Source organism: Oncorhynchus mykiss, chromosome 18, assembly GCF_057628025.1.
Source record: "Oncorhynchus mykiss isolate SJ-2025 chromosome 18, ASM5762802v1, whole genome shotgun sequence".
Taxonomy (NCBI): Eukaryota; Metazoa; Chordata; class Actinopteri; order Salmoniformes; family Salmonidae; genus Oncorhynchus; species Oncorhynchus mykiss.
This window is the reverse complement of record NC_143039.1, coordinates 74,950,253-74,976,479: the sequence shown is the minus strand read 5'-3', so window position 1 is coordinate 74,976,479 and position 26,227 is coordinate 74,950,253. Positions and strand designations below refer to the sequence as shown.

General features: G+C 44.9%; 2 protein-coding genes across 3 annotated transcripts; one reads left to right on the top strand and one right to left on the bottom strand.

Annotated features, from left to right (window-relative positions):
- Positions 1 to 714: 714 nt before the first annotated feature.
- On the bottom strand, positions 715 to 17,181 carry maco1a (macoilin 1a). 2 transcript variants are annotated; one of them, XR_016488630.1, is made up of 12 exons: positions 16,901 to 17,153; positions 15,580 to 15,721; positions 15,347 to 15,473; positions 14,874 to 14,997; positions 9,100 to 9,278; positions 8,358 to 8,946; positions 7,923 to 8,081; positions 7,177 to 7,350; positions 5,152 to 5,272; positions 4,375 to 4,549; positions 3,458 to 3,929; positions 715 to 3,381 (listed from the first exon to the last, which is right to left on the bottom strand). XR_016488630.1 is itself a non-coding variant. In XM_090209405.1 (11 exons), the coding sequence occupies exons 1-11, from the start codon at positions 16,978 to 16,980 to the stop codon at positions 3,727 to 3,729; spliced, it is 2,073 nt and encodes a 690-aa protein (XP_090065531.1). In that variant the 5' UTR covers positions 16,981 to 17,181; the 3' UTR covers positions 715 to 3,726. The 2 variants fall into 2 exon arrangements, 1 of the variants encoding a protein (XP_090065531.1); XM_090209405.1 differs by having other exon boundaries at positions 715 to 3,929; positions 16,901 to 17,181.
- On the top strand, positions 17,124 to 24,708 carry srfbp1 (serum response factor binding protein 1). The gene is made up of 3 exons (XM_021572767.3): positions 17,124 to 17,261; positions 20,369 to 20,794; positions 23,201 to 24,708. Exons 2-3 carry the CDS (start codon positions 20,369 to 20,371, stop codon positions 24,611 to 24,613), a joined length of 1,839 nt encoding a protein of 612 aa, XP_021428442.2. The 5' UTR covers positions 17,124 to 17,261; the 3' UTR covers positions 24,614 to 24,708.
- The last annotated feature ends 1,519 nt before the right edge of the window (positions 24,709 to 26,227 follow it).

Genomic DNA, 26,227 nt, shown 5'->3' with positions numbered 1-26,227 from the left:
TAACCCACTCATTCTCACTGTGGTATTATCTTCACCCGACTCACTACTAGTTTAAACCTGTTTCCCTGTCTTCTGTAACCCACTCATTCTCACTGTGGTATTATCTTCACCCGACTCACTACCAGGTTAAACCTGTTTCCCTGTCTTCTGTAACCCACTCATTCTCACTGTGGTATTATCTTCACCTGACTCACTACTAGTTTAAACCTGTTTCCCTGTCTTCTGTAACCCACTCATTCTCACTGTGGTATTATCTTCACCTGACTCACTACTAGTTTAAACCTGTTTCCCTGTCTTCTGTAACCCACTCATTCTCACTGTGGTATTATCTTCACCTGACTCACTAGTTTAAACCTGTTTCCCTGTCTTCTGTAACCCACTCATTCTCACTGTGGTATTATCTTCACCTGACTCACTACTAGTTTAAACCTGTTTCCCTGTCTTCTGTAACCCACTCATTCTCACTGTGGTATTATTATCTTCACCTGACTCACTACTAGTTTAAACCTGTTTCCCTGTCTTCTGTAACCCACTCATTCTCACTGTGGTATTATTATCTTCACCTGACTCACTAGTTTAAACCTATTTCCCGCAGTGTCATCCTTTCAACGATCTAAAACTGCTCGGGTAGATTTCGTAGTCTAAACAATGTGTACACGTAAACATAATGATGGATATGAATATCTGCGAGAAAGAAAGACATACAAACACAGATTGTTCTCAAACAGCTTGCATCATCATCATCATCATCATCATCTTCTGCAAGATACTTCTTTAATTCCAGGTGAGGGCCCCCAAGTGAGTGGAGTTTGGCCGCGGCCGACACCATCATCACGTTGAGAGAAAACAACATGGTGGAACAACGAAAACAGGAGAAACAAAACACTTATTTTCTTTCCCACTAAAACATGTAGAACATATTTTTTTTTTAAACAAAACAGGTCACAAATCCATTATTATGATCCACACCAATACTTTCCAGGTAGGAAACATGAGAAAACACGGCTCCGGGATGACGTTTCCTCTAGGATCCAGGATCAGCTTCCTCTCCCCTAATCCTAATTTTAATCAATAGTGAGGATAATGTAAAATTGACCCAAGATCGCCGTTTTGTGACGGGGCAATTTCACCCTACAGCAGAAAAAACACGGCAAACTGATCACCCACTGGGCACAGTTAATTCAATGTCTATTCCAGTTGGTTCAATGTAATTCCATTGAAATGTGGAAACAAAGTTGATTCAACCTGCGTGTGCCCAGTGGGCAGGGTGTAACTTCCCAAATACATACACGTCACACGTTCATCCCGGGCGGAAAGAGATTAGCCTGGTCCCAGACCTGTTAGCGCTTGTTTTCCAACTCAGTGGAGTTGTCAAGAAATGTTTTATTTTTTTTTAGGCGTGACAATTCCATAAGGAGTTGGCATGCGCAGAAACAGACCTGGACTCATTCTAGAAAGAGATTGGATTTCTCTCAAACATAATACTTAATAAGAGAAAACAATAAATGGCTGCACCAAATAAATAAGCGCAATAATAGTGCAGAGAGTGAGTCAAATCTAACCAATTACTCGACTTGCTTTCAATGAATGTCGAAAAAAAAAAAACAACTACATGTCAAATACATGAGCACAACAATGTGTAGCCATGTTCTGATGCTTTTGATCCAAACCGAAAGCAAGCTACAGATACATCAATCTAACGAAATGGAGAGGGAGCTGTATTTAAAGAAAACACCAAAAACGTGGCACTTTGAACTGAAACACTACAACATTTATCGCTATGTAATAATGTACATGGTTGTAAACAGGGTTTCGGGGGGCCAATTCCATTTCAATTCAGAGAGTTAACCGAATTCCAATTCCACATTTTCCCTTGTTAAAAAAAAAAAGTAAATTGGAATGTCAGTGTACTTCCTGAATTGCCTGGAATTGAAATGGAATTGACCCCAAAACCCTGGTTGTAAACAGATAGATGTCCACTCTGGGCTACCGTAGTATTGGACATAAAGGCCTGGTGTTGGTTCTACTGACCACTTGGCTTGGCCAGCTAAACTTTAGGCTCCAGACATATTTAAATAGCGGTTTGGCGGACAGGGTCGTTCCTAACTCCCTATACAAAACGGGACGAACCAAATCCCATTGTTTACTTGGGTCAGTGTTGCATCAGAGAACGAGTCCTAATAGAAAAAGGGAGACTGGGGCTGCATGGGAGATGGTGAGAAATAAGGGGACATCTCAATCCACTACACTGGCTTCCTTCCTTCATGATAGGTGAGAGGCCTGGATAAGCTTTCACCATGTGTTGCTTCCGCTTGCCAGAAAGCTCACGTTATTGAGACACAGCCTGGAGGGAGGGTCCTATATCAAGATCGACTAAGTAACTCATTATACTAACTACTTAAAAAAATTAAATTACAAATAAAAAGGAATTGCAAGGCACAGTGAAATTGACAACAGATAAAATATCAGTTACCTAGACATCATTAAATCCAGTATGTTTTTAGTTATATGGCTTAACAACAGATTGCAATTTGGTCCAAAAGGAGAGCCAGGTTTAAGTACATTTACCAGCAAACAGATGACATTACTTAACCTCTAGACAGTACCAGGTCATATTTATTGACAATCCTATTTTGAGAGATTTATGGATTTCTTGACCGGAGTGTTTTGAGTTAACGCTAAAAAAAAATCAGGAGTGTTTTGAGTTAATTGATAATCCCGGACGCTGTTTGGAGTCAGTTACAGTTTTCAAAATGGAATAATGTACAAATTGGCGATCCGTACATTTAGTTATGATGATATTACCATTGTCATCATAACTAAAACTGAAATGTGTCACTTTAAAAAAAAAAAAAATTAAACACACTTTAGGGCGATAAAACCAAAACACGAACTAAGTATTTTACATCCACAATCAAACTCACAGAAGGTGCCATTTTAACAATTCAAAATGTTTCAGTTGTCTCATTTAAAACCAAGAGTAGTTTGGCAATACACTCAAAGTCAACAAAAACCTGAACTAGAATGGAGAGAGAGAAGAGAGAGCGATCATGAATCCCTGACTGACTGAAAGAGTGACCGAGCAATACAACGAGTCATTCTAAACATTCATATCAACTAACCAGCCAGTCCTCATCTGCCTCCATCTCCCACTGGGCCCGGGTCAAAATAGGGAATAGGGTGTTATTTTTGGACAGCGTCCTTGTCAACCTGGTGTCCCTTTATGTCTCTCTTACCAGTTAAACAGAATGGCTCAATCCCTAAAACGTCAACATCTCAATCCCTAAAACGTCAACATCTCAATCCCTAAAACGTCAACATCTCAATCCCTAAAACGTCAACATCTCAATCCCTAAAACGTCAACTGTCGTTTTACACAACCTCTCCATCTGTTCCAAAAACAGAATGGCTCAATCCCTAAAACGTCAACATCTTCCCTACTGTCGTTTTACACAACCTCTCCATCTGTTCCAAAAACGGACAACAAAAAAACGTTGCCATGGGAACAAACCCATGACCAATTGGGTCCGGTGTGTCCCATTTTTGAGAGGCTAGTACTAGACACCTCCGAGAAACATTTCCCATCGCTTCCCAAAAACACAACTTAAAAACATGACCAAAAGTATTTATCTTTTGTATGTGTGAAAAATGTGTGTAATGGGACTATGTATGCTGCCTTGTGAGTAAGTGTGTTAGTGTGTATTAATGTGTGTGTGTGTGCTACTGTCACTTTTTGAGTGGCTGGTAGACAGATGCATTGGGATCAAGAGAGGAGGGACTGTTGTCCATGAACTTGGAGGAGTAGTGTGGCGTAACGGGACTCAGGCTGCTGCTGTCGTTGCTGTAGGAGATACTGGGCATCACCGCCATCACTTCCGCTATCTTCTGCTTCAACTCTGCTATCTCCTGGTCTCTCTGGTGGATCTGACCTGGGGGGGGAGGAGGGTCGGGGGGGGGGGGGGTTAGATGACAGATGGCTTCTCATTTTGTGGCCATTCTCTTCATGTTGTTGACATCTCTGGATCATGCAGCAGAGCATCCTGTTTATGTGATGGTAGATGAAACCCTGAGGTAATGCTAGGTTACCTTAAGGAGCATCCTGTTTATGTGATGGTAGATGAAACCCTGAGGTAATGCTAGGTTACCTTAAGGAGCATCCTGTTTATGTGATGGTAGATGAAACCCTGAGGTAATGCTAGGTTACCTTAAGGAGCATCCTGTTTATGTGATGGTAGATGAAACCCTGAGGTAATGCTAGTGAACCTTCTGCAATCCAGCTTTCAGAGTTTGATCCTAGAGTCTATGAACACAATGGCTCAGCTAGAAGTCGGTCGCTGTCGTACCGCGGTAGTGGGTCAGGGAAGGGAACTGTACCTTGTGCGATCTCCAGCTGTCTCTTGGCGTCTCCCAGGGCAGAGAAGAGGTCTAGTTTGATCCTGGTCTCAGCAGACAGGCTGTTCTCCAGGTGCTGGGTTTTATCCTGCATGGCCGACAGCGCAGACATCAACACCTCCATGTCCTTCTCATTCTCCTTGTACTTGCGCAGCTCCTAGAGAGAGAAAGGGGAGGGAGGAGAGAGAAGAGGAGGGGAGAGAGAGAGAGGAGGAAGAAGGGGAAAGAGAGAGAAGAGAAGAGGGAGGAGAGAGAGAAGAGGAGGGGGAGGGAGGAGAGAGAGAAGAGGAGGGGGGAGGGAGGGAGGAAAGAGAGGGAAGAGGGGGGAGGGGGTAGAGAGAGTAGAGGAAAGGGGAGGGAGGAGAGAGAGAGAGAGAGAGAGAGAGAGAGAGAGAGAGAGGGGGAGGGAGGGAGGAGAGAAAGAGAGTAGACATCAACACCTCATCATGAACATCTGAAACCACAAACTAACTCCTCATAAGGGATCCTGTGTGGCTCAGTTGGTAGTGCATGCCACTTACAACACCAGGGTTGTGGGTTCGCTTCCCACAGGTGTCATATTTGTACGAAAAAGTACAAATATGTATGCACTGTAAGTCGCTCAGAGTAAAATAACTCAAATTGAAAAAAAAAACTAGAGAAGGAATATAATGTTGTTTTCAGCCATGTCCCAGTAAAGATATCAGCAGCACCTTGCTGATACATCATTTCTGAGACGGTGAGCTCACAGAAAGGATAAATATTGAAGGATGGACTCACCTGGCATTTCCCCTCCAGCTCTCTAATGTGCTCTTCTTCCAGTTTCACGTCGATGTTGAGCTTCTTACACTCCGTCTCCAACTCTCTGATCCGCCCACGCAGGGAGTCAGTACACTCACCCCTGACAGAGAGAAAAGAGAGTCAGTACACTCACCCCTGACAGAGATACAGAGAGTCAGTACACTCACCCCTGACAGAGATACAGAGAGTCAGTACACTCACCCCTGACAGAGATCCAGGGAGTCAGTACACTCCCCCCTGACAGAGATCCAGGGAGTCAGTACACTCCCCCCTGACAGAGATCCAAGGAGTCAGTACACTCCCCCCTGACAGAGATCCAGGGAGTCAGTACACTCCCCCCTGACAGAGATCCAGGGAGTCAGTACACTCCCCCCTGACAGAGATCCAAGGAGTCAGTACACTCCCCCCTGACAGAGATCCAGGGAGTCAGTACACTCCCCCCTGACAGAGATCCAGGGAGTCAGTACACTCCCCCCTGACAGAGATCCAGGGAGTCAGTACACTCACCCCTGACAGAGATCCAGGGAGTCAGTACACTCACCCCTGACAGAGATCCAGGGAGTCAGTACACTCACCCCTGACAGAGATCCAGGGAGTCAGTACACTCCCCCCTGACAGAGATCCAAGGAGTCAGTACACTCCCCCCTGACAGAGATCCAGGGAGTCAGTACACTCACCCCTGACAGAGATCCAAGGAGTCAGTACACTCACCCCTGACAGAGATCCAGGGAGTCAGTACACTCACCCCTGACAGAGATCCAGGGAGTCAGTACACTCCCCCCTGACAGAGATCCAAGGAGTCAGTACACTCCCCCCTGACAGAGATCATTCATATTAACAGAAACATGCATGTCGAGGATGCAACAGCCAGCGCTCCGCTCCTTCTTACCGAATTCTGATGTGCACTTTGAACTTGTCAGAATAACTGTCCAAATTGACTCTTCCTCGGCCAACAAGACGACCAACGAACAGCAAAATCACTAGCCTATGTCAACCTACTATAGTAGCAACGTTTAGCCTCCCTATTCTATCGGTCAGCTTGTCAAGAAAGAAATAGCCTATTCCAAACTGACTCTGGGACAGTTGTGAGACGATAGATCCCAAATTCATACAACCAGGAGGCTACATTAAAAAGCAATGTGTCTAATGCAACAGATAAAAACATTTAGCTTAAAACGTTGAACAATGATTATTTTCTTCACATTATAAGCGCAGCAACGCACACCAGGCAGTAGGCTATTTGCGAATGTCCGTTCCATAGCACAATTGGCGGGAATTTTTCGAGAGGAGACATAATAGGCTACTTCGAAGCAAAGCAATACATGCCTCACAATATGTATTAAAACGTTCAGGTTTCAGACAACTTCGTATATGTTTTCACAATGCATACTGCCTCCAGCTCATTGCAAAGTGATGTGGGACGCGCTGATAGAGCCTGTCTCCTGTTGACGTTTTGGGATGCTGCGGAAGCTCGTGCCCGTCTTGACAGATTTTCAACTCAACGGTTCTGTATCGGTGTATAATAAATAAGATTTACGTAACAAATATACTGTACACGTGCGCCAATTTAATTCCACTAAATTATGCAAATGAACTTATAGACCGATAAGCATGACCTATCAAATGTATTTCCATCGACTGGTATTTCCACCAATGGAGAGGCTGAAAAACATTATTTTACACGGGGATTGTTTCTTCATCTCCTGGTCGATTGGCCGGCACCAATTTTATTTAAATCGGCTTAAAAAAATACAAAAATGTATGTATTGGACAAAAAACGTCTACTACCGGCTACTGGAATCCGGCTACTACCGGCTAACGGAAACCGGCTATTACCGGCTAACGGAAACCGGCTATTACCGGCTAACGGAAACCGGCTATTACCGGCTAACGGAAACCGGCTATTACCGGCTAACGGAAACCGGCTATTACCGGGGTAACGGAAACCGGCTATTACCGGGGTAACGGAAACCGGCTAACGGAAACCCTGGTGTGAGTGTTTACCTGGAGGCTACGGCTAGTGCTACAGCCCGGGCTGCGGTGGCTTCCTCCACCTTCTTCCTCTTCCTCTCGTCAGCCAGCTGTTTCTCCGCCAGCGCCCGGGCCTCCTGCTCTGCCTTCAGCCTCTTCTCTAGCTGGGAGATGGTCTGCTTGTCCTTTTGCTTGGCCTGGTCAGCACTGTGGAGCACACACACACACACATCAGCACTGTGGAGCACACACACACGTCAGCACTGTGGAGCGCACACACACACGTCAGCACTGTGGAGCGCACACACACACGTCAGCACTGTGGAGCGCACACACACACGTCAGCACTGTGGAGCACACACACACACGTCAGCACTGTGGAGCACACACACACACACACACACACACACACACACACACACACACACACACACACACACACACACACACACACACACACACACACACACACACACACACACACACACACACACACACACACACACACACACACACACACACACACACACACACACACGGTTAGAGATGTACACACAAAAACAGCCAAAAAGTTTGTTCCCCGAGTTTCTAAGTCAGAATGAATCTACATATTGGAATCCAGAAACACAATCCCTGATCAAAAGATCACCTTGCATCCAAAGGAAAACATCTCTTTATGTGATCAAGGTGAGTGATATTATGCTCAGGCCGATCCGCTACACTGTGCCAATACTCTGAGATCCTTGGCTTTGTCCCAGGCTTCAAGTGTGTGTTCCTACTTGTTCTGCAGCATCTCGTTGTCTTGTCGCAGCTGGCCCAGCTCTGAGCGCAGACTCCTGTCCTGGCTGGTCAGGGAGGAGAGGTGAGAACGTAAATCTGACTCCAACTGACGGCTCGCCTGCAGGTCCGCCTTCAGCCGTTTCACATCCTGCTCTAACCTAGAGAGAGAGAGAGAGAGGAGAGAGGACAAGGGCTATGTTTAAGGTAGACTACATCGCAGTTTCACACGAATAGCTGTTTAACATAACAGCTACACACATCGTATGAAATCTGATGCACGGATGCACACACACACACACACACACACACACAGCTGTGAGAAGCCAGACTGCATCATAGTCGGCCTGAAAAGTCAAGGAGAGGGTGAAACCGGCTCGTCTATATGCATGCCAATGCACGTTGGCTATGGGCCTGTGTGTGTGTGTGTGTCTTACCGCACGAGAGCGTCAGGCTTGCTCAGTTGATTATTGGGAATACAGTTCTCCACGGGATCCTTCTGATTGGCTCCTCCCTTCCCCGCAGACTTCGTCTTTTTCTCGTTCTTATTGGACAAGCCAGACGACGGCACGGTCCCATTGGTGGCGCTGTGATTCCGAGGGGAGGAGTTTGTGGCCACACCGCCTCCACTGGCATTTTTGCAGTTCTTCCCTCCCCCTCCCCCTCCCCCGGTTCCCCCCACCTCCTCTTTGGGAGTGTGTGTGTTGCCTGTGTGTGTGATCTCTCCTCCTCCGAGGTCGTTGTTAAGTCTCTTCCCCCCCATGTTCTCCATATACTCCGTCTCCTGTAATGTGGAGTCCAGTGTGTGGAGGATACTGTTGTTGTTGATTCCTATTGTGTGTTGTTGTTGTTGTTGTTGTTTGCCCTCCCGTTCCTTGCTGTTCCCGTCTCTCCCTTTCTCCCGGTACTCCAGTTCCGGTAAGGGAACGGAAGCGTTAATGGAGGTCTTCTTGCCGGGAGTTGACCCATTTTGGGAAACCGGCGGGGTAGGGTCCACATCTGATGACACACCTTTAGCCATGGCCGCTAGAGAGGAGGAAGCAAGGTCAGGAAGAGGTCAGGTAAGATTACAACAGTGTGTGTTTGTCTATCACCTGCCAATTGTTGGCGGAACATCTGTTGCTCAGGGTAAAGTGAAGTGTGTGTGTGTGTGTGTGTGTACTGCATGCTCCCTCTCACCCTCCTCTGCCTCTCTCTCCTGTCTCTGTAGCATCTGTTGCTCTGGGGGCAGAGCCTGCTGTAGGAGCTGCATGTAGAACTCATTCTCCTTCTGCACCTCTTTCTGTTTCCTCAGTCTCATCCTGTAGCTGACGTAGCTCTTAAAGCCAAAGCCCAGAGTCACCACCGGGTAGCCAATACTAACAGAGGGAGAGGGACGAGGGCAGAGAGGTGGAGGGACGAGGGCAGAGAGGTGGAGGGACGAGGGCAGAGAGGTGGAGGGACGAGGGCAGAGAGGTGGAGGGACGAGGGCAGAGAGGTGGAGGGACGAGGGCAGAGAGGTGGAGGGACGAGGGCAGAGAGGTGGAGGGACGAGGGCAGAGAGGTGGATGGACGAGGGCAGAGAGGTGGAGGGACGGGGGCAGAGAGGTGGAGGGACGAGGGCAGAGAGGTGGATGGACGGGGGCAGAGAGGTGGAGGGACGGGGGCAGAGAGGTGGAGGGACGAGGGCAGAGAGGTGGAGGGACGAGGGCAGAGAGGTGGAGGGACGAGGGCAGAGAGGTGGAGGGACGAGGGCAGAGAGGTGGAAGGACGAGGGCAGAGAGGTGGAAGGACGAGGGCAGAGAGGTGGAGGGACGAGGGCAGAGAGGTGGAGGGACGGGGGCAGAGAGGTGGAGGGACGAGGGCAGAGAAGTGGAGGGACGAGGGCAGAGAGGTGGAGGGACGAGGGCAGAGAAGTGGATGGACGGGGGCAGAGAGGTGGAGGGACGGGGGCAGAGAGGTGGAGGGACGAGGGCAGAGAGGTGGAGGGACGAGGGCAGAGAGGTGGAGGGACGGGGGCAGAGAGGTGGAGGGACGGGGGCAGAGAGGTGGAGGGACGAGGACAGAGAAGTGGAGGGACGAGGGCAGAGAAGTGGATGGACGAGGGCAGAGAGGTGGAGGGACGAGGGCAGAGAGGTGGAGGGACGAGGGCAGAGAGGTGGAGGGACGAGGGCAGAGAGGTGGAGGGACGGGGGCAGAGAGGTGGAGGGACGAGGGCAGAGAGGTGGAGGGACGAGGGCAGAGAAGTGGAGGGACGAGGGCAGAGAGGTGGAGGGACGAGGGCAGAGAGGTGGAGGGACGAGGGCAGAGAGGTGGAGGGACGAGGGCAGAGAGGTGGAGGGACGAGGGCAGAGAGGTGGAGGGACGGGGGCAGAGAGGTGGATGGACGGGGGCAGAGAGGTGGATGGACGGGGGCAGAGAGGTGGAGGGACGGGGGCAGAGAGGTGGAGGGACGGGGGCAGAGAAGTGGATGGACGGGGGCAGAGAGGTGGAGGGACGAGGGCAGAGAGGGGAAGGAGAAAATAGTTAGCACAAACTTTTGCTATGGTTGTCATAGCAAAATTAAGAAAAATAATGAAAGATTTCTACTTCGTGTTCAGCGTAGAAGAATAGTTTCCCCTTTTGTTGATAAACCTCCATTGCCTAAGCAATTACAATGTGTAACAACACACATGCCCCGCCCACCTGAGGATCTGTCTTTTTTCCGCCATCTATTTCCTGTGTTTGAGGGATGCAAAAATCCACTTATCACTTGGATTGATTACTTTCATTTTACTCCTGCTTGTGCCTGATGTTTTTTCCCCATTTAATATTACGGCCGTGGAAATGTGGACTCTGGATGTGATGAATCGCGCTTCACCAGCTAGCAGGCCGACGGACGAATCTGGGACAACTGTAAAGTTTGGTGGAGGGGGAGTAATGGTCTGGGGCTGTTTTTCCATGGTTCGCGCTAGGCCCCCTTAGTTCCAGTGAAGGGCAATCTTAACACTAATGCTCTTGTGGCTGAATGGAAGCAAGTCCCCGCAGCAATGTTCCAACATCTAGTGGAAAGCCTTCCCAGAAGAGTGGAGGCTGTTATAGCAGCAATGTTCCAACATCTAGTGGAAAGCCTTCCCAGAAGAGTGGAGGCTGTTATAGCATCAATGTTCCAACATCTAGTGGAAAGCCTTCCCAGAAGAGTGGAGACTGTTATAGCAGCAATGTTCCAACATCTAGTGGAAAGCCTTCCCAGAAGAGTGGAGGCTGTTATAACAGACTCCAGGGGGGACCAACTATATATTTATGACCATGATTTTGGAAAGTTCGACGAGCAGGTCTCCAAATACATTTGGTCATATAGTGTATCTTTTGTGACGTCCCCACAATGTAACCACCAAACTGTTCCCACAACCTAACAAAACATTCTGGGAACCTTTAAAGAACAGACCAAATGTGTTCTGGGAACGTTCAGAGCGAGGCGCTATGACTTTAGCCTATTGCCTCTTTGATTTGACGACCACAAGCTACACGCTCCACTCTCCTGGAAAGCTAGAGCATCAGCATAAATTATACCATTTCTCAATCTCTCGACTGCAGCTGCCGCGTTCGGATTTGTACGGGCCCTTCCGGACAGGTCTGTTAAAATTACACATACCCATGAAGACATCTAGTATAAACAATGCAGGTAGGGTAGACAAGGCAAGTTTTTAGTGGTTGAAGCCCCACCCCTTTTTATTAATTTATTCATATATGCATGTGCTGCGGGTGTATTTATGCAAATGAGATACATATAATTTTCTTTATTTTAACTAAATGTATTGAGAAAAATAGCCGATACAATAAGAAAGTGTATACGAATGCATTCTAAGGAAAATAAGTGACAATGTAAATGTAAAACCTGAATTTAAAAAAATATATATAATATAAAAAAGTAAATAATAATAAATAAAAATAAAATAGAAAATAATAGTAATTAAAAATAATAATAAAAATAGCTGAACAGTTAGTTTTATGTGCTATAATTAGGTCATTATCTGATAGATTATTACTAAAATAAATAAAAAAGGTTTGGAGTATCTATATCCATTGTTCAATTGTTGCATTAATCAAAATTATTTTTTTAAAAACTTTTTTGATGACCTTTTCTACAATGTGCTTGGTCCTGTGGTTACTGCCATAAGCTAGGGAGTAGGTCCGGTAGGGTTAGAACAACAGCTGACGAGGCTACTGCCATAAGCTAGGGAGTAGGCCAGGTAGGGTTAGAACAACAGCTGACGAGGCTACTAAGCTAGGGAGTAGGCCAGGTAGGGTTAGAACAACAGCTGACGAGGCTACTAAGCTAGGGAGTAGGCCAGGTAGGGTTAGAACAACAGCTGACGAGGCTACTAAGCTAGGGAGTAGGCCAGGTAGGGTTAGAACAACAGCTGACGAGGCTACTGCCATAAGCTAGGGAGTAGGCCAGGTAGGGTTAGAACAACAGGTGACGAGGCTACTAAGCTAGGGAGTAGGCCAGGTAGGGTTAGAACAACAGCTGACGAGGCTACTGCCATAAGCTAGGGAGTAGGCCAGGTAGGGTTAGAACAACAGCTGACGAGGCTACTAAGCTAGGGAGTAGGCCAGGTAGGGTTAGAACAACAGCTGACGAGGCTACTGCCATAAGCTAGGGAGTAGGTCCGGTAGGGTTAGAACAACAGCTGACGAGGCTACTGCCATAAGCTAGGGAGTAGGTCCGGTAGGGTTAGAACAACAGCTGACGAGGCTACTGCCATAAGCTAGGGAGTAGGCCAGGTAGGGTTAGAACAACAGCTGACGAGGCTACTGCCATAAGCTAGGGAGTAGGTCCGGTAGGGTTAGAACAACAGCTGACGAGGCTACTGCCATAAGCTAGGGAGTAGGCCAGGTAGGGTTAGAACAACAGCTGACGAGGCTACTGCCATAAGCTAGGGAGTAGGCCAGGTAGGGTTAGAACAACAGCTGACGAGGCTACTAAGCTAGGGAGTAGGCCAGGTAGGGTTAGAACAACAGCTGACGAGGCTACTGCCATAAGCTAGGGAGTAGGTCCGGTGGGGTTAGAACAACAGCTGACGAGGCTACTGCCATAAGCTAGGGAGTAGGTCCGGTAGGGTTAGAACAACAGGTGACAAGGTTACTGCCATAAGCTAGGGAGTAGGTCCGGTAGGGTTAGAACAACAGCTGACGAGGCTACTGCCATAAGCTAGGGAGTAGGCCAGGTAGGGTTAGAACAACAGCTGACGAGGCTACTGCCATAAGCTAGGGAGTAGGCCAGGTAGGGTTAGAACAACATCTGACGAGGCTACTGCCATAAGCTAGGGAGTAGGTCCGGTAGGGTTAGAACAACAGGTGACGAGGCTACTGCCATAAGCTAGGGAGTAGGCCAGGTAGGGTTAGAACAACAGCTGACGAGGCTACTGCCATAAGCTAGGGAGTAGGTCAGGTAGGGTTAGAACAACAGGTGACAAGGGTACTGCCATAAGCTAGGGAGTAGGTCCGGTAGGGTTAGAACAACAGCTGACGAGGCTACTGCCATAAGCTAGGGAGTAGGCCAGGTAGGGTTAGAACAACAGCTGACGAGGCTACTGCCATAAGCTAGGGAGTAGGTCCGGTAGGGTTAGAACAACAGCTGACGAGGCTACTGCCATAAGCTAGGGAGTAGGTCCGGTAGGGTTAGAACAACAGGTGACAAGGTTACTGCCATAAGCTAGGGAGTAGGTCCGGTAGGGTTAGAACAACAGCTGACGAGGCTACTGCCATAAGCTAGGGAGTAGGCCAGGTAGGGTTAGAACAACAGCTGACGAGGCTACTGCCATAAGCTAGGGAGTAGGTCCGGTAGGGTTAGAACAACAGCTGACGAGGCTACTGCCATAAGCTAGGGAGTAGGCCAGGTAGGGTTAGAACAACAGGTGACAAGGTTACTGCCATAAGCTAGGGAGTAGGTCCGGTAGGGTTAGAACAACAGCTGACGAGGCTACTGCCATAAGCTAGGGAGTAGGCCAGGTAGGGTTAGAACAACAGCTGACGAGGCTACTGCCATAAGCTAGGGAGTAGGCCAGGTAGGGTTAGAACAACAGGTGACAAGGTTACTGCCATAAGCTAGGGAGTAGGTCCGGTAGGGTTAGAACAACAGGTGACAAGGTTACTGCCATAAGCTAGGGAGTAGGCCAGGTAGGGTTAGAACAACAGGTGACAAGGTTACTGCCATAAGCTAGGGAGTAGGCCAGGTAGGGTGAGAACAACAGGTGACAAGGTTACTGCCATAAGCTAGGGAGTAGGCCAGGTAGGGTTAGAACAACAGCTGACGAGGCTACTGCCATAAGCTAGGGAGTAGGCCAGGTAGGGTTAGAACAACAGCTGACGAGGCTACTGCCATAAGCTAGGGAGTAGGCCAGGTAGGGTTAGAACAACAGCTGACGAGGCTACTGCCATAAGCTAGGGAGTAGGCCAGGTAGGGTTAGAACAACAGGTGACGAGGCTACTGCCATAAGCTAGGGAGTAGGTCCGGTAGGGTTAGAACAACAGGTGACGAGGTTACTGCCATAAGCTAGGGAGTAGGTCCGGTAGGGTTAGAACAACAGCTGACGAGGCTACTGCCATAAGCTAGGGAGTAGGCCAGGTAGGGTTAGAACAACAGCTGACGAGGCTACTGCCATAAGCTAGGGAGTAGGCCAGGTAGGGTTAGAACAACAGCTGACGAGGCTACTGCCATAAGCTAGGGAGTAGGTCCGGTAGGGTTAGAACAACAGCTGACGAGGCTACTGCCATAAGCTAGGGAGTAGGCCAGGTAGGGTTAGAACAACAGCTGACGAGGCTACTGCCATAAGCTAGGGAGTAGGCCAGGTAGGGTTAGAACAACAGCTGACGAGGCTACTGCCATAAGCTAGGGAGTAGGCCAGGTAGGGTTAGAACAACAGCTGACGAGGCTACTGCCATAAGCTAGGGAGTAGGTCCGGTAGGGTTAGAACAGGTGACAAGGTTACCAGTGAGCAGCGAAGGGCCGACACAGGTCCACGTGGAAGTTCTTCAGGTCCTTGAAGCGGATGGCAGCTTCCATGTAAACAAACAGTATCCATAGCGACACGGTGGGTAGACACACTCCTCTCTCTGTGCAAGGGGGGGGGAGGGGCAAAGATGGGAGACAGGCCCACACTATCACACTGTGTTTACACAGACAGACCAATTCTGATCTTTTGTCCAATTATTGGCAAGATCTGATTTGTCAAAAGACCAATTAGCGGAAAAAAAGATCAAAACTGAGGCTGCCTGTGTAAACACGGACAAAGAAATATCATTTATCTTGTACATGCATATCTGAATACATAAAATGTACATACACATTTGATAACTGTGTATACATAAACATATTAAAATCACATGACACCCAGGATTAAGCCAATGCATTGTGGGAAAGACAAATCTAATTATGGGACAGAGAGTGCTGAGGTTAACTGACCTGTGTGCCAGACATACTGGACCCAGACGTAGGTGCTGGCAGCGAAGAACAGCCATTGGACAGGGATAAAGAGGAGGCAGATGATGTCAGACGTAAACGCCACACACACAAAGAACACTGAGAACGCCTGAGAGAGAGAGAGAGAAATATAGTCAGTATGCAATAATATACAATTGTGCAGCCATCTTTCATGTCAAAATCTCATGAGTAAGCTCTCTCACACACACACTTACCAGCCCCTGGTATCTGAAGGAGTCGTAGACACTGCGTATGAATAGCCAGAAGGGCCACAGGTACTCAAACCTGAACTCCAACACAAAGTCTGCCAGCAGCACCAGCACCCACACCACCAGAAACTTCAGATACAGGAAGGTACTGAGAGAGAGTGGAGAGAGGGGAAGATAGAGAGTGAGAAAGAGAGAGGGTGGAGAGAGGGAAAGAGAGTGAGCGAGAAAGAGATAAGAATGGGAGAGAGAGAAACATTGTGAGATTTCTTGAAGCACTGTCAACCGGAGAGCGAGGAAGCCAAAACAAAGAGAAGAAAACTAGCTCTGGTCCAAGGTGTTAAATGTGTGTTCCTCCACTAACTAATAAGAGAACATGTGTCACTACCACCCTGGAACCAGAGCTAGACAAAAATTGGCAGTGATATATGATCAGTACCACAGTCATTCAGTGTTTATAGCTGGAACATCATTATCTTGATTTCAGTCACGCTTAGAGGTCATCTGCAACCACAAGACCACACGTTTTCCCACTGTTTTAAAGAGAGGCATGTGCCACTGAATTTGATCTGTAATGAATCCTGACTTATCCCCCACTTAGGTGATATACATTCATTGTTGGGCACGTGTTCTGCTTTCAGTCCCATCATACTTCTCTGGTCCAAAGCTTTACTCTTTGTTCGTAACGTACATTCAAGGCCAGAAATGCATAACCTAACACAGTGCCGTAGGACTATCAGAAGACTGAAGAGAACACTAAAACCTGTGTTCATGTCAGGGCATATTGGCTTTTCAACAGCTGCTTTTCTCATGCGGTGTTATCAATGGAGGCTTGCTGCTGACAAAGCACTGAAATGTCAAAAGTATAAGAAGAACCGTCAAGCTTTGGATCGCTAGAAATATAATATAAATGTTCTCGTGTTTGGGTTAGATGACCAGCTCGTTCTAAGTAGACACTAATTAACCGTGCAATCGTATAAATATGTATGCAATTTCGGCACATTTTCCAATGGCTTTTGAATGGTCGTCAATGTGAACGCAGTCAGTGCTGTTTACATTTAGGAACAAATCCATTGAATTGTCAGAATAGCTACCGAGTTAACTAGCAGCCGCTGTTGTTACTACTACTTAAGTAACACTACGTTAGCTAACTTAGGCCTTAAGTTCAGAAACAAAATCTATTAGACATTCGAAGACGAATAGTAAACGCGAAAGCAGGGGGTCATCTGACACTATACACGACAGCTGAGTGTCTTGTCTGCTATATCTCAGCCGCCATTATTGTACGATCATGCCCCCTAACTAGAGCCCCCTTTCTTTCCGTCGGTACCTGCTATATATACCCTCTGTGATTCGGTTCCGTTTTAACGGGCGTCGGAGCTTGCTGCAGTCCGCATTGCGCCGCTTCATCCTCCCTCCTGTGGATTTGGCTCTGATATCAATCCGGTAATTATTACGAAAATGTCACACGAACGATCTGATATGGACATTTCTTTAAATATCCACCATTGCTGTTATTTTCTGGACGTGAAACAAAAGCAAGAAATAAAAACACTGTATCGTGGGCCCTCCCTCTTTCCGTCAAACGCCACGACGCACGCCAACGTGACTACGTCATTGATACGTCTACGTAGAAAAAACATGGCTGCCTCTTGTATGGACTAACTCTTTCTCGAATTTATACTTTGACGGTATGAGTGATTTTGATTACATTTAAATTTGCGCTGTGATACTGTAGTGCATTATACAAAATAAAGCTGTTATCTCTGATATATATATTGTTGATAAAGTTTTAACAAATGCTCTAGCAATGCTGCTTCTTCGGCCATGCTTGAAAACATGCTAACTTTCGTTAGCTAACTAGCCCTGTTAGCAGTTGATGGGGAAATTAGCCACCGTAATAACTGTAATGTACCGTTAATGTAGCTGGTATTAATTACACCATTGCATTTACATTTACCTCCATTTACTCATACTGTATGCTAGTGGTTACATACTAGCTAATGTTGTGGCTCTACCTTGGCAGAGGAACGCTCAACTCCGTTCTCTTTTATATCGAGGCGGAGTTGAGTTTGACAACTGGTTGCAGGATTTTCTAGCAACAACACTTGAATCACCATTATTTTATTATTGTAAAGGTGTCAATTCTGAAAGCGTTTACCTGAAATTCATACTTGTAATAAAAACGTATCGAATACAACCATCTCATTTATGTTGCGCAACTCAGCACGAATTTGCATGTGCCAATTGAGTCTCATCTGACGTAGTAAGTAGGTATCACGGAACCCAAACCGGCTGCGCGCGTCACACTCTAACATTCGTTTAGTCTTGGACCTTATAGATTATTCAGATGCAATTGACCCAGATGCGGTTGTCATATTTTTTGGACTTCTGTAAAGCCTTTGACACAATTGAACATGAATTTCTCTTTCGGTCTCTTAAACTTTTGAGATTTGGTGAAAATTTTATCTAAGTAATTCGCATATTTTACAAAGATATAAATAGTTCTGTGTTACTAAACCGTAATACTTCCAAAGATTCAGTATCAACAAGTGTACGACAGGGATGGACAATTTCGCCATTTTTATTCATTTTGGTTGTGGAACTTGTATCTCTAGATATTCTGAATAAGGCAAATTTGTATGGCTTAACCATTTTTAACAAAGAAATCAACATTTCCCAACTGGCTGATGATACTACTCTTTTCTTAAGAGACAAAGACCAGGTCGCACATGCCCTTAATGCTATAACTGCATTTTCTATTGCATCAGGATTAAAACGGAATGTTTTTCAAATGTGAAATGTGAAATAGAAAATATTCCTGTAAAGGACTGTGTTAAATATTTAGGAATAGATCTGTCAAAAAAAAAAAAAAAACACTTAGTCAGACATTTGAATTTTCTCTCCTAAAATTAAGAAAACCAAAAATATATTTAATAATTGGCTACAAAGAGATCTTTCTATACTTGGGAGAGTACTTCTGTCCAAGGCAGAGGGACTGTCCCGTTTTGTGTACCCCGCATTATCGTTATGTGTAAATCTTGCTACTTGTAAAGAGATCAACAAGACCTACTTATTTTCCACCATAATTTGCAAATAAATTCATTAAAAATCCTACAATGTGATTTTCTGGATTTTTTTTCTCTCATTTTGTCTGTCATAGTTGAAGTGTACCTATGATGAAAATTACAGGCCTCATCTTTTTAAGTGGGAGAACTTGCACCAATGGTGGCTGACTAAATACTTTTTTGCCCCACTGTGTATATATCTATCTATCTATATATATATATATATCTGTCAGGTTTTTTATATATAAATATAGACCATCTTACTTGAGAAATCTTGTAATAAATATATAAGACATTCTTCATTCACAAAACCAACTTACACCGAGAGGAAAGTTTTTCTGGAACATGCTTATCCTGACATTGTCTGGAAAAATGCATGGTTAAGGCCTTACAAATATTGTATACCAAACAAAGTTAAGAAAGTGCACTTTAAAATTTTACATAAGATGTATCCATGTAATTCTATGATATCTGATATCTGCGTTTTCTGTGAAAAAGGTGAGAATCTGTCTCACTTGTTCTGTGAATGTAAATTTGTGTCTGAATTTTGGGAAAACCTTGCAAAATACTTATTTACCATTATGACCTATGTTTTTGACACAAAATATATGTTACTATTGCAATGATAACAAAACCACTGAAATGATTGATTTTTTTATTTTTATTCTTGTTGCCAAATACTTCATACACAAACAAAAAATCCTATACCAAAATTACATTTAACTTTTATTAAAACATTAACCCTTGTGCACAATAAGAATAACATTTTTCTAAATCATTACAATAACATTTTTTCATAGTGATTACAATTCCAGTAGAATTGTTTTATTATTTTTTATATTTGTTTCAGTATTTTCTCGTTAATACCTGCGTTCTGTTTTGTATGATGTAAATTGTTAACCTGATTATTTTTTTTTTAAATCAAAACATTTTTTTTTTCTGCGCGTGTGCACTACGGTGCATAAATGTATTTTGTCCCCCTACACCAAAAGCGATCACGACACGCAGGTTTAAATATCAAAACAAACTCTGAACCAATGACATTCATTTGTGGACAGGTCGAAAAGCATTAAAACATGTATGGCTAGTTAGCTTGCACTTGCTAGCTAATTTGTCCTATTTAGCTAGCTTGCTGTTGCTAGCAGCAAGCTGTTGCTAATTTGTCCTGGGATATAAATGGTCCTATAAATGGTCCTCTACTCCGACAATTAATCCACACATAAAACGGCCAACTGAATCGTTTATAGTTATCTCTCCTCCTTCCAGGTTTTCATCTTTGAACTTATATGGTAATTGGCATCTACACTTTCATAGTATTACCACTACGACCTGCAAAACATTTCATCTTTCAATCACCCACGTGGGTATAACCAATGAGGAGATGGCACGTGGGTACCTGTTTCTATAAACCAATGAGGAGATGGGAGAGGCAGGACTTGCAGCGCAATCTGCATCAGAAATATAACTAACTAAAAAAAATATATTAAAAAGGTAACTGTTTTCAGAATCAACTGATGGTGACTCAGTGTTGTTGTTTGAGAATCCCAAGGCAAGTTGTCAAACCTCAACTCCCCCTCGATATAAGACAATGGAGTTGACCGTTCCTCAGCTAGATCTAGCTATGCACAGGTATCACCCAAAGACTGAAAGAGATGGTGGAAAAAAACAATGTATTTAAGCTATCCCTTTCTGTGCACTCACTCTTCTGCCCATTACTGTATCATCCACAGATGTCATCAACCGACACACAGCAAGTGACAATGCCCGACGTTCTGAAGACGGAGGCGATCCCTGAGGATCCAAATAAACAGAAAATGTCCGAACTCCCAAAAAATGACAATAAGCCTGTGCTTCTGATAAAAGACAAGAAAACAGGGGCTCAAAAGAAGAAGAAGAAGAAGCCAGAGATTCCGAGAAGGAAGAAGAAGAAACCAGATGATCCCGGTAAGCCAGTTCCATTAAACCTGAACGACGAGGTGGTGAGGATGAGGAAGGAGGTCAAAAGGGTGAGGGCGCTGGTCATCAGGAAGTTGACTAGGCAGATGGCAGGTCTGAAGAAAAAGAAGGGGAAGGAGGAAGATCTGGAGAGGAACCGGAGGAGGGTAGGCAGACTGCTGGAAGAAATCCATGCGATGAAGACACTCAAACCTGATCCGGTGGGTGCTTCTTCCCCAATTACATCTTACCTACATTATTATTATTATTATGACTTCCTTATTTGGAATACTGTGTAGTATAATTCCCAAGCCATTGTAAATGTGCTGCTACACATTGCTGGTGAGTGAGTTCCTTTCATGCAATGTCCTGTAAAACTTTTTTTTTTACTTTGAGATTTTTTATTTCACCTTTATTTAACCAGGTAGGCTAGTTGAGAACACCTTTATTTAACCAGGTAGGCTAGTTGAGAACACCTTTATTTAACCAGGTAGGCTAGTTGAGAACACCTTTATTTAACCAGGTAGGCCAGTTGAGAACACCTTTATTTAACCAGGTAGGCTAGTTTAGAACAAGTTCTCATTTGCAACTGCGACCTGGCCAAGATAAAGCATAGCAGTGTGACACAGACAACAACACAGAGTTACACATGGAGTAAACAATAAACAAGCCAATGACACAGTAGGAAAAAAGTCTATATACAGTGTGTGCAAAAAGCACGAGGAGGTAAGGCAATAAATAGGCCATAGGTGCGAATGATAACAATTTAGCAGATTAACACTGGAGTGATAAATGAGCAGATGATGATGTGCAAGTAGAGATACTGGTGAGTAAAGTATATGTCCTGATAACTATTAATTTATCAGAAAAATACAAGCTCTTTAGTGCAGTGTACTTCACCAATTACATATCAGATATAAAGCACCAGTCACAGGTTTTAGAACACCTACTCATTCAAGGATTTTTCTTTATTTTTTACTATTTTCTACATTGTAGAATAATAGTGAAGACATAAAAACTATGAAATAACACATATGGAATCATGTAGTAACCAAAAGTGTTAGAAGAATCTAAAATATATATTTGTATTTGTTTAATTAGCCACCCTTTGCCTTGAGGACACCTTTGTACACTCTTGGTGTTCTCTCAACCAGCTTCACCTGGAATGCTTTTCCAACAGTCTTGAAGGAGTTCCCACATATGCTGAGCACTTGTTGGCTGCTTTTCCTTCACTCTACGGTCCAACTCATCCAAAACCGCCTCAATTGGGTTGAGTTTAAATGATTGTGGAGGCCAGGTCATCTGATGCAAGACTCCATCACTCTCCTTTCTTGTCAAATAGCCCTTACACAGCCTGGAGGTGTGTTGGGTCATTGTCCTGTTGAAAAGCAAATGATAGTCCCACTAAGCCCAAACCAGATGGGATGGCGTATCGCTGCAGAATGCTGTGGTAACCATGCTGGTTAAGTGTACCTTGAATTCTAAATAAATCACTGACAGTGTCACCAGCAAGGCAAGGCACCCCCACACCGTCTCATCCATGCTTAACGGTGGGAATCACACATTCGGAGATCATCCGTTCACCTACTCCGCGTCTCACAAAGACACAGTGGTTAGAACCAAAGATCTCAAATTGGGACTCATCGTTACCAAAGGACAGATTTTCACCAATCTAATGTCCATTGCTCATGTTCCTTGGCCCAAGCAAGTCTCTTCTTCTTATTGGTGTCCTTTAGGAGTGGTTTCTTTGCAGCAATTCGAACATGAAGGCCTAAGTCACACAGTCTCTTCTGAACAGTTGATGTTGAGATGTGTCTGTTACTTGAACTCTGTGAAGAATTTCTGAGGCTGGTACCTCTAATGAACTTATCCTCTGCAGCAGAGGTAGCTCTGGGTTTTCCTTTCCTGTGACGGTCCTCATGAGATCCAATTTTCATCGTAACACTTGATGGTTTTTGTGACTGCACTTGAAGAAATTTTCCGAATTGACTGACCTCCATGTCTTAAAGTAATGATGGACCATCGTTTCTCTTTGCTTATTTGAGCTGTCCTTGCCATAATATGGACTTTTACCAAATAGGGCCATCTTCTGTATACCATCCCTACCTTGTCACAACACAACTGATTGGCTCAAGCGCATTAAGAAGGAAAGGAATTCCACAAATTAACATTTAAGAAGGCACACTTGTTAATTGAAATGTATTCCAGGTGACTACCTCATGAAGCCGGTTGAGAGAATGTCAAGAGTGGGCAAAGCTTTCATCAAGCTTTCATCAAGGCAAAGTCTGGCTACTTTGAACAAAATAATAAATAATAAATAAAATATATTCTGATTTAACACTTTTTTTGATAACTACTTGTTTCTGTGTTATTTCATAGTTTTGATGTTTTCACTATTATTCTACAATGTAGAAAATAGTTAAAAAAATAAAATAAAAATAAACCTTGAATGAGTAGGTGTGTCCAAACATTTGACTGGTACTTTACATTTGTTTTACTTGCTTGGAAGTGGAATACTGTGGTGAATATTCAGGTTTAGTGCATGTATTCATGTCAGTCCCAAACCATTGCAAATTAACTTACGGTCCCAAAACCAGATCATACTAATTGTTGATTGTAATTTCTAGGTGACCAAGGCTGCCCTTCAGAAGAACCTGAGTTTTGAGTTTGTCTGTAAGAACCCAAAGGCCACCATTTCTGACCGAGCTATAGCCCGTATCGCCACTCACCCCCAGTTCAGCAAGAAGATAGACACCATCAAAGCTGCCATTAAAGCCTTCAAGGATGAGAGGATGTCAGTAGAGAGAGGAGACAAGAAGGAAACGGTTAGAAAGCAGCCTTTAAAAGTGGTCGAGGTGATCGAGCAGCCGAGGGACAGTGATGGAGGAGGAGGGGTGGAAGGTGAAGAGGGAGATGAAGAGATGGATGAGGAGGAAGATGGAACACCCGCTGATGATGAGGAAGATGGAACACCCGCGGAGAGTCTAACGGTTGACGAACCAGCTGTTATAGAAAAGCAACCTGTTGATAAGACTGTCAGGGTTACTGAAGAAGACGACGTTTCCACGATAGAGAATAAAGAATCGGCCATAGAGAATACAGTAGCTGACCCTCAGCCCACGGAGATGTCAGAGGCCGATAAGACTCTGATGGACTCATCCACTCCATTCACAATAGAGGCCCCACAAGTAGTACCTACAAAGAACATAGTAACCATGAAAAACACACCACAGAAGCAGGTAGTCCAGAAACTCACAAAGGACACTCCAGCCACTCAGAAGACTCAAGACCCCAAACCCCAGAAAGTCACTAAACCTCAAAATAAAGATGTTAAAAACAAGCAGGATGATGAAGAGGATTCTGATGATGATGATGATGAGGAAGAGGAGAGCGACTTGGAGTCTTCGGACGACGAGAAGGAGTATTTTGACGACAGCACGGAGGAGCGTTTCCGTAAGCAGTCCTCCCAGTCGGATGAAAGCGACAACGATGATTTCTTCCTGGGGAAAGTCAACAAGTTCAAAAAGAAGAGTGATACGACTACAGCGCCACCAGGTGGAGGGGAGGGGAAGAGCAGCGAACTGGGGAAAAACCCACTGCTGGAACCACTGGAGAGCTTAAACCCACACCAGACTGAACTGGATGAGCTAGAGGACAGACTGAACTCCAAGGGGAAGTCTATCTTCTGCTCCAGTCTGTCTGGGTCCAGAGGTGGTAGAGGCAGGGGTAGAGGCGTAGGCAGGGGTAGAGGTGCAGGCAGGGGTATGGGCCGAGGAGGGGGTAGGGGAGGGGACTTCAAGAACCGTGGAAGAGGGGGATATGATGGCTCGTCTCGGGGTCCTGGGTCACATGATGGGGGTTCTGGGAGGGGAAGGGGAGACTTTGGGAGGCAACGGGAAGGCAGAGGGTTCTCCTCCACCCCTTCATCTCAGCCACCACAACAGGCCCTGCACCCGTCATGGGAGGCCAGTAAGAAGAGGAAGGAGCAGCAGACCGTAGTAGTGGCCTTCCAGGGAAAGAAGATCAAATTTGATGATTGAGCTAAGGCCGGCGATATGGCCAAAATGTATCACAATATTTTTGATGGTATTTGACAGTATTTTATGTTTTTACATAATAAAAGTTATCAATTTTGCTTTATGAGTTGTCCCTGATCCTAGGGTGGAAGCACATACCTTCTAAAATGATTTCAATTAGGCTTTCTCCATTCTGATTGGTTTATACTGTTCAATCAAATTTTAAACAAAAGTTGATCTGACAAAGTCTAGGCCTTATTCTTAAACAAATATTCCAATTGTAATTTTGACTTGCGATTTAGATAAAAAAATACTTGGGTGAACAGTTGGAACCATGAAAATAGAATAATTATACGTATTATATAGTTAGAATGTACCAACTGGGCGTCAATTCAATGTCTATTCCGCATGAGTAAAAGTTCATTTTATTGAAATAACATGGAAACAATATTGATTCAACCTGTGTATGCCCAGTGGGTAATAGGGGCACCTTTAATTCAGTGTTTAACATAACAACGAATGAAAAGGGCAGGGAGGTGTTCATGGAATTGAGAATTTGAATATAGCTTACCAATAGGATCTCTATGGAGGCGTTATTTTGACGGGGAACCAAAGTGTTGGTGAGGAACCAAAGTGTTGGTGAGTGTTTCCTAGAGGAGTGGGTTCTTGTAATCTTTGGCTTCGTTTAAAATGTCCTCCAGTGATTTCTGAACTTTTGCTGTTGAAAAGCAATATCCTAAGCAGAAATACAGTAATGTACACACATCAAAGGGTAAAAAATAAATATATATATATATGTTTTCAGCAAAAGTGTTTTTTAAAGACAACTGTAAACTTCAAGGAGTTGGTTTGAGGGGAAGCGGGGATGTCATTGGTCTCCTCCCCCTTTGCTTGAGAAACAATGAAGGCGCAATAGAAAAGCACCCACCCCGCCCCACCACACACACTTGTACCTTTTGTTAATTTAACCAGGTGTTTAATGAGGTGAAAAGGAGACTGGAGTGCCACTAAATGTTTTATCTTACTTCATGTCGCTAACACTCACGCTTTGCCCATTCCTCTCTGATTTAGAAGATACTGTTGCACAAACATGCTGATTTAGGCCCACAAAGTTAAATAAAGGTTCCATTAAAAATGTAGGCCTACACCAGCGATGGCATCAACCTGTATTAGCTAGCTATGTTTGCTCTCACTCAGTACATTTATTAGCCAGTGGTGGAAAAAGTACACAATTGTACTTACTTGAGTAAAAGTAAAGACACCTTGAATAGAAAATGACTCAAGTGTACACTGGACAGAGGAACTCTGCCCATAAGGCCAGCATCCCAGAGTCGCCTCTTCACTGTTGTCGTTGAGGCTGGTGTTTTGCGGGTACTATTTAATGAAGCTGCCTGTTGAGGACTTGTGAGGCGTCTTTGGAAAGGCAGGTAAATCGTTATTATAAAAACCAATCCCTGTTACATGTCAAAACACAGAATCTTACTCATTACTCCACGTGCTTAATAACGCCTCTTTTGTTTTGAGCCAATTTCGCCGTAACCTGGCTCACACCTGGGAGGCGGCCCGGTTCCTAAACGAATGCAATCAATTTTCACCAGGTGCAAAGCACAACTACCTGGGCGCCCAGACAGATTAATC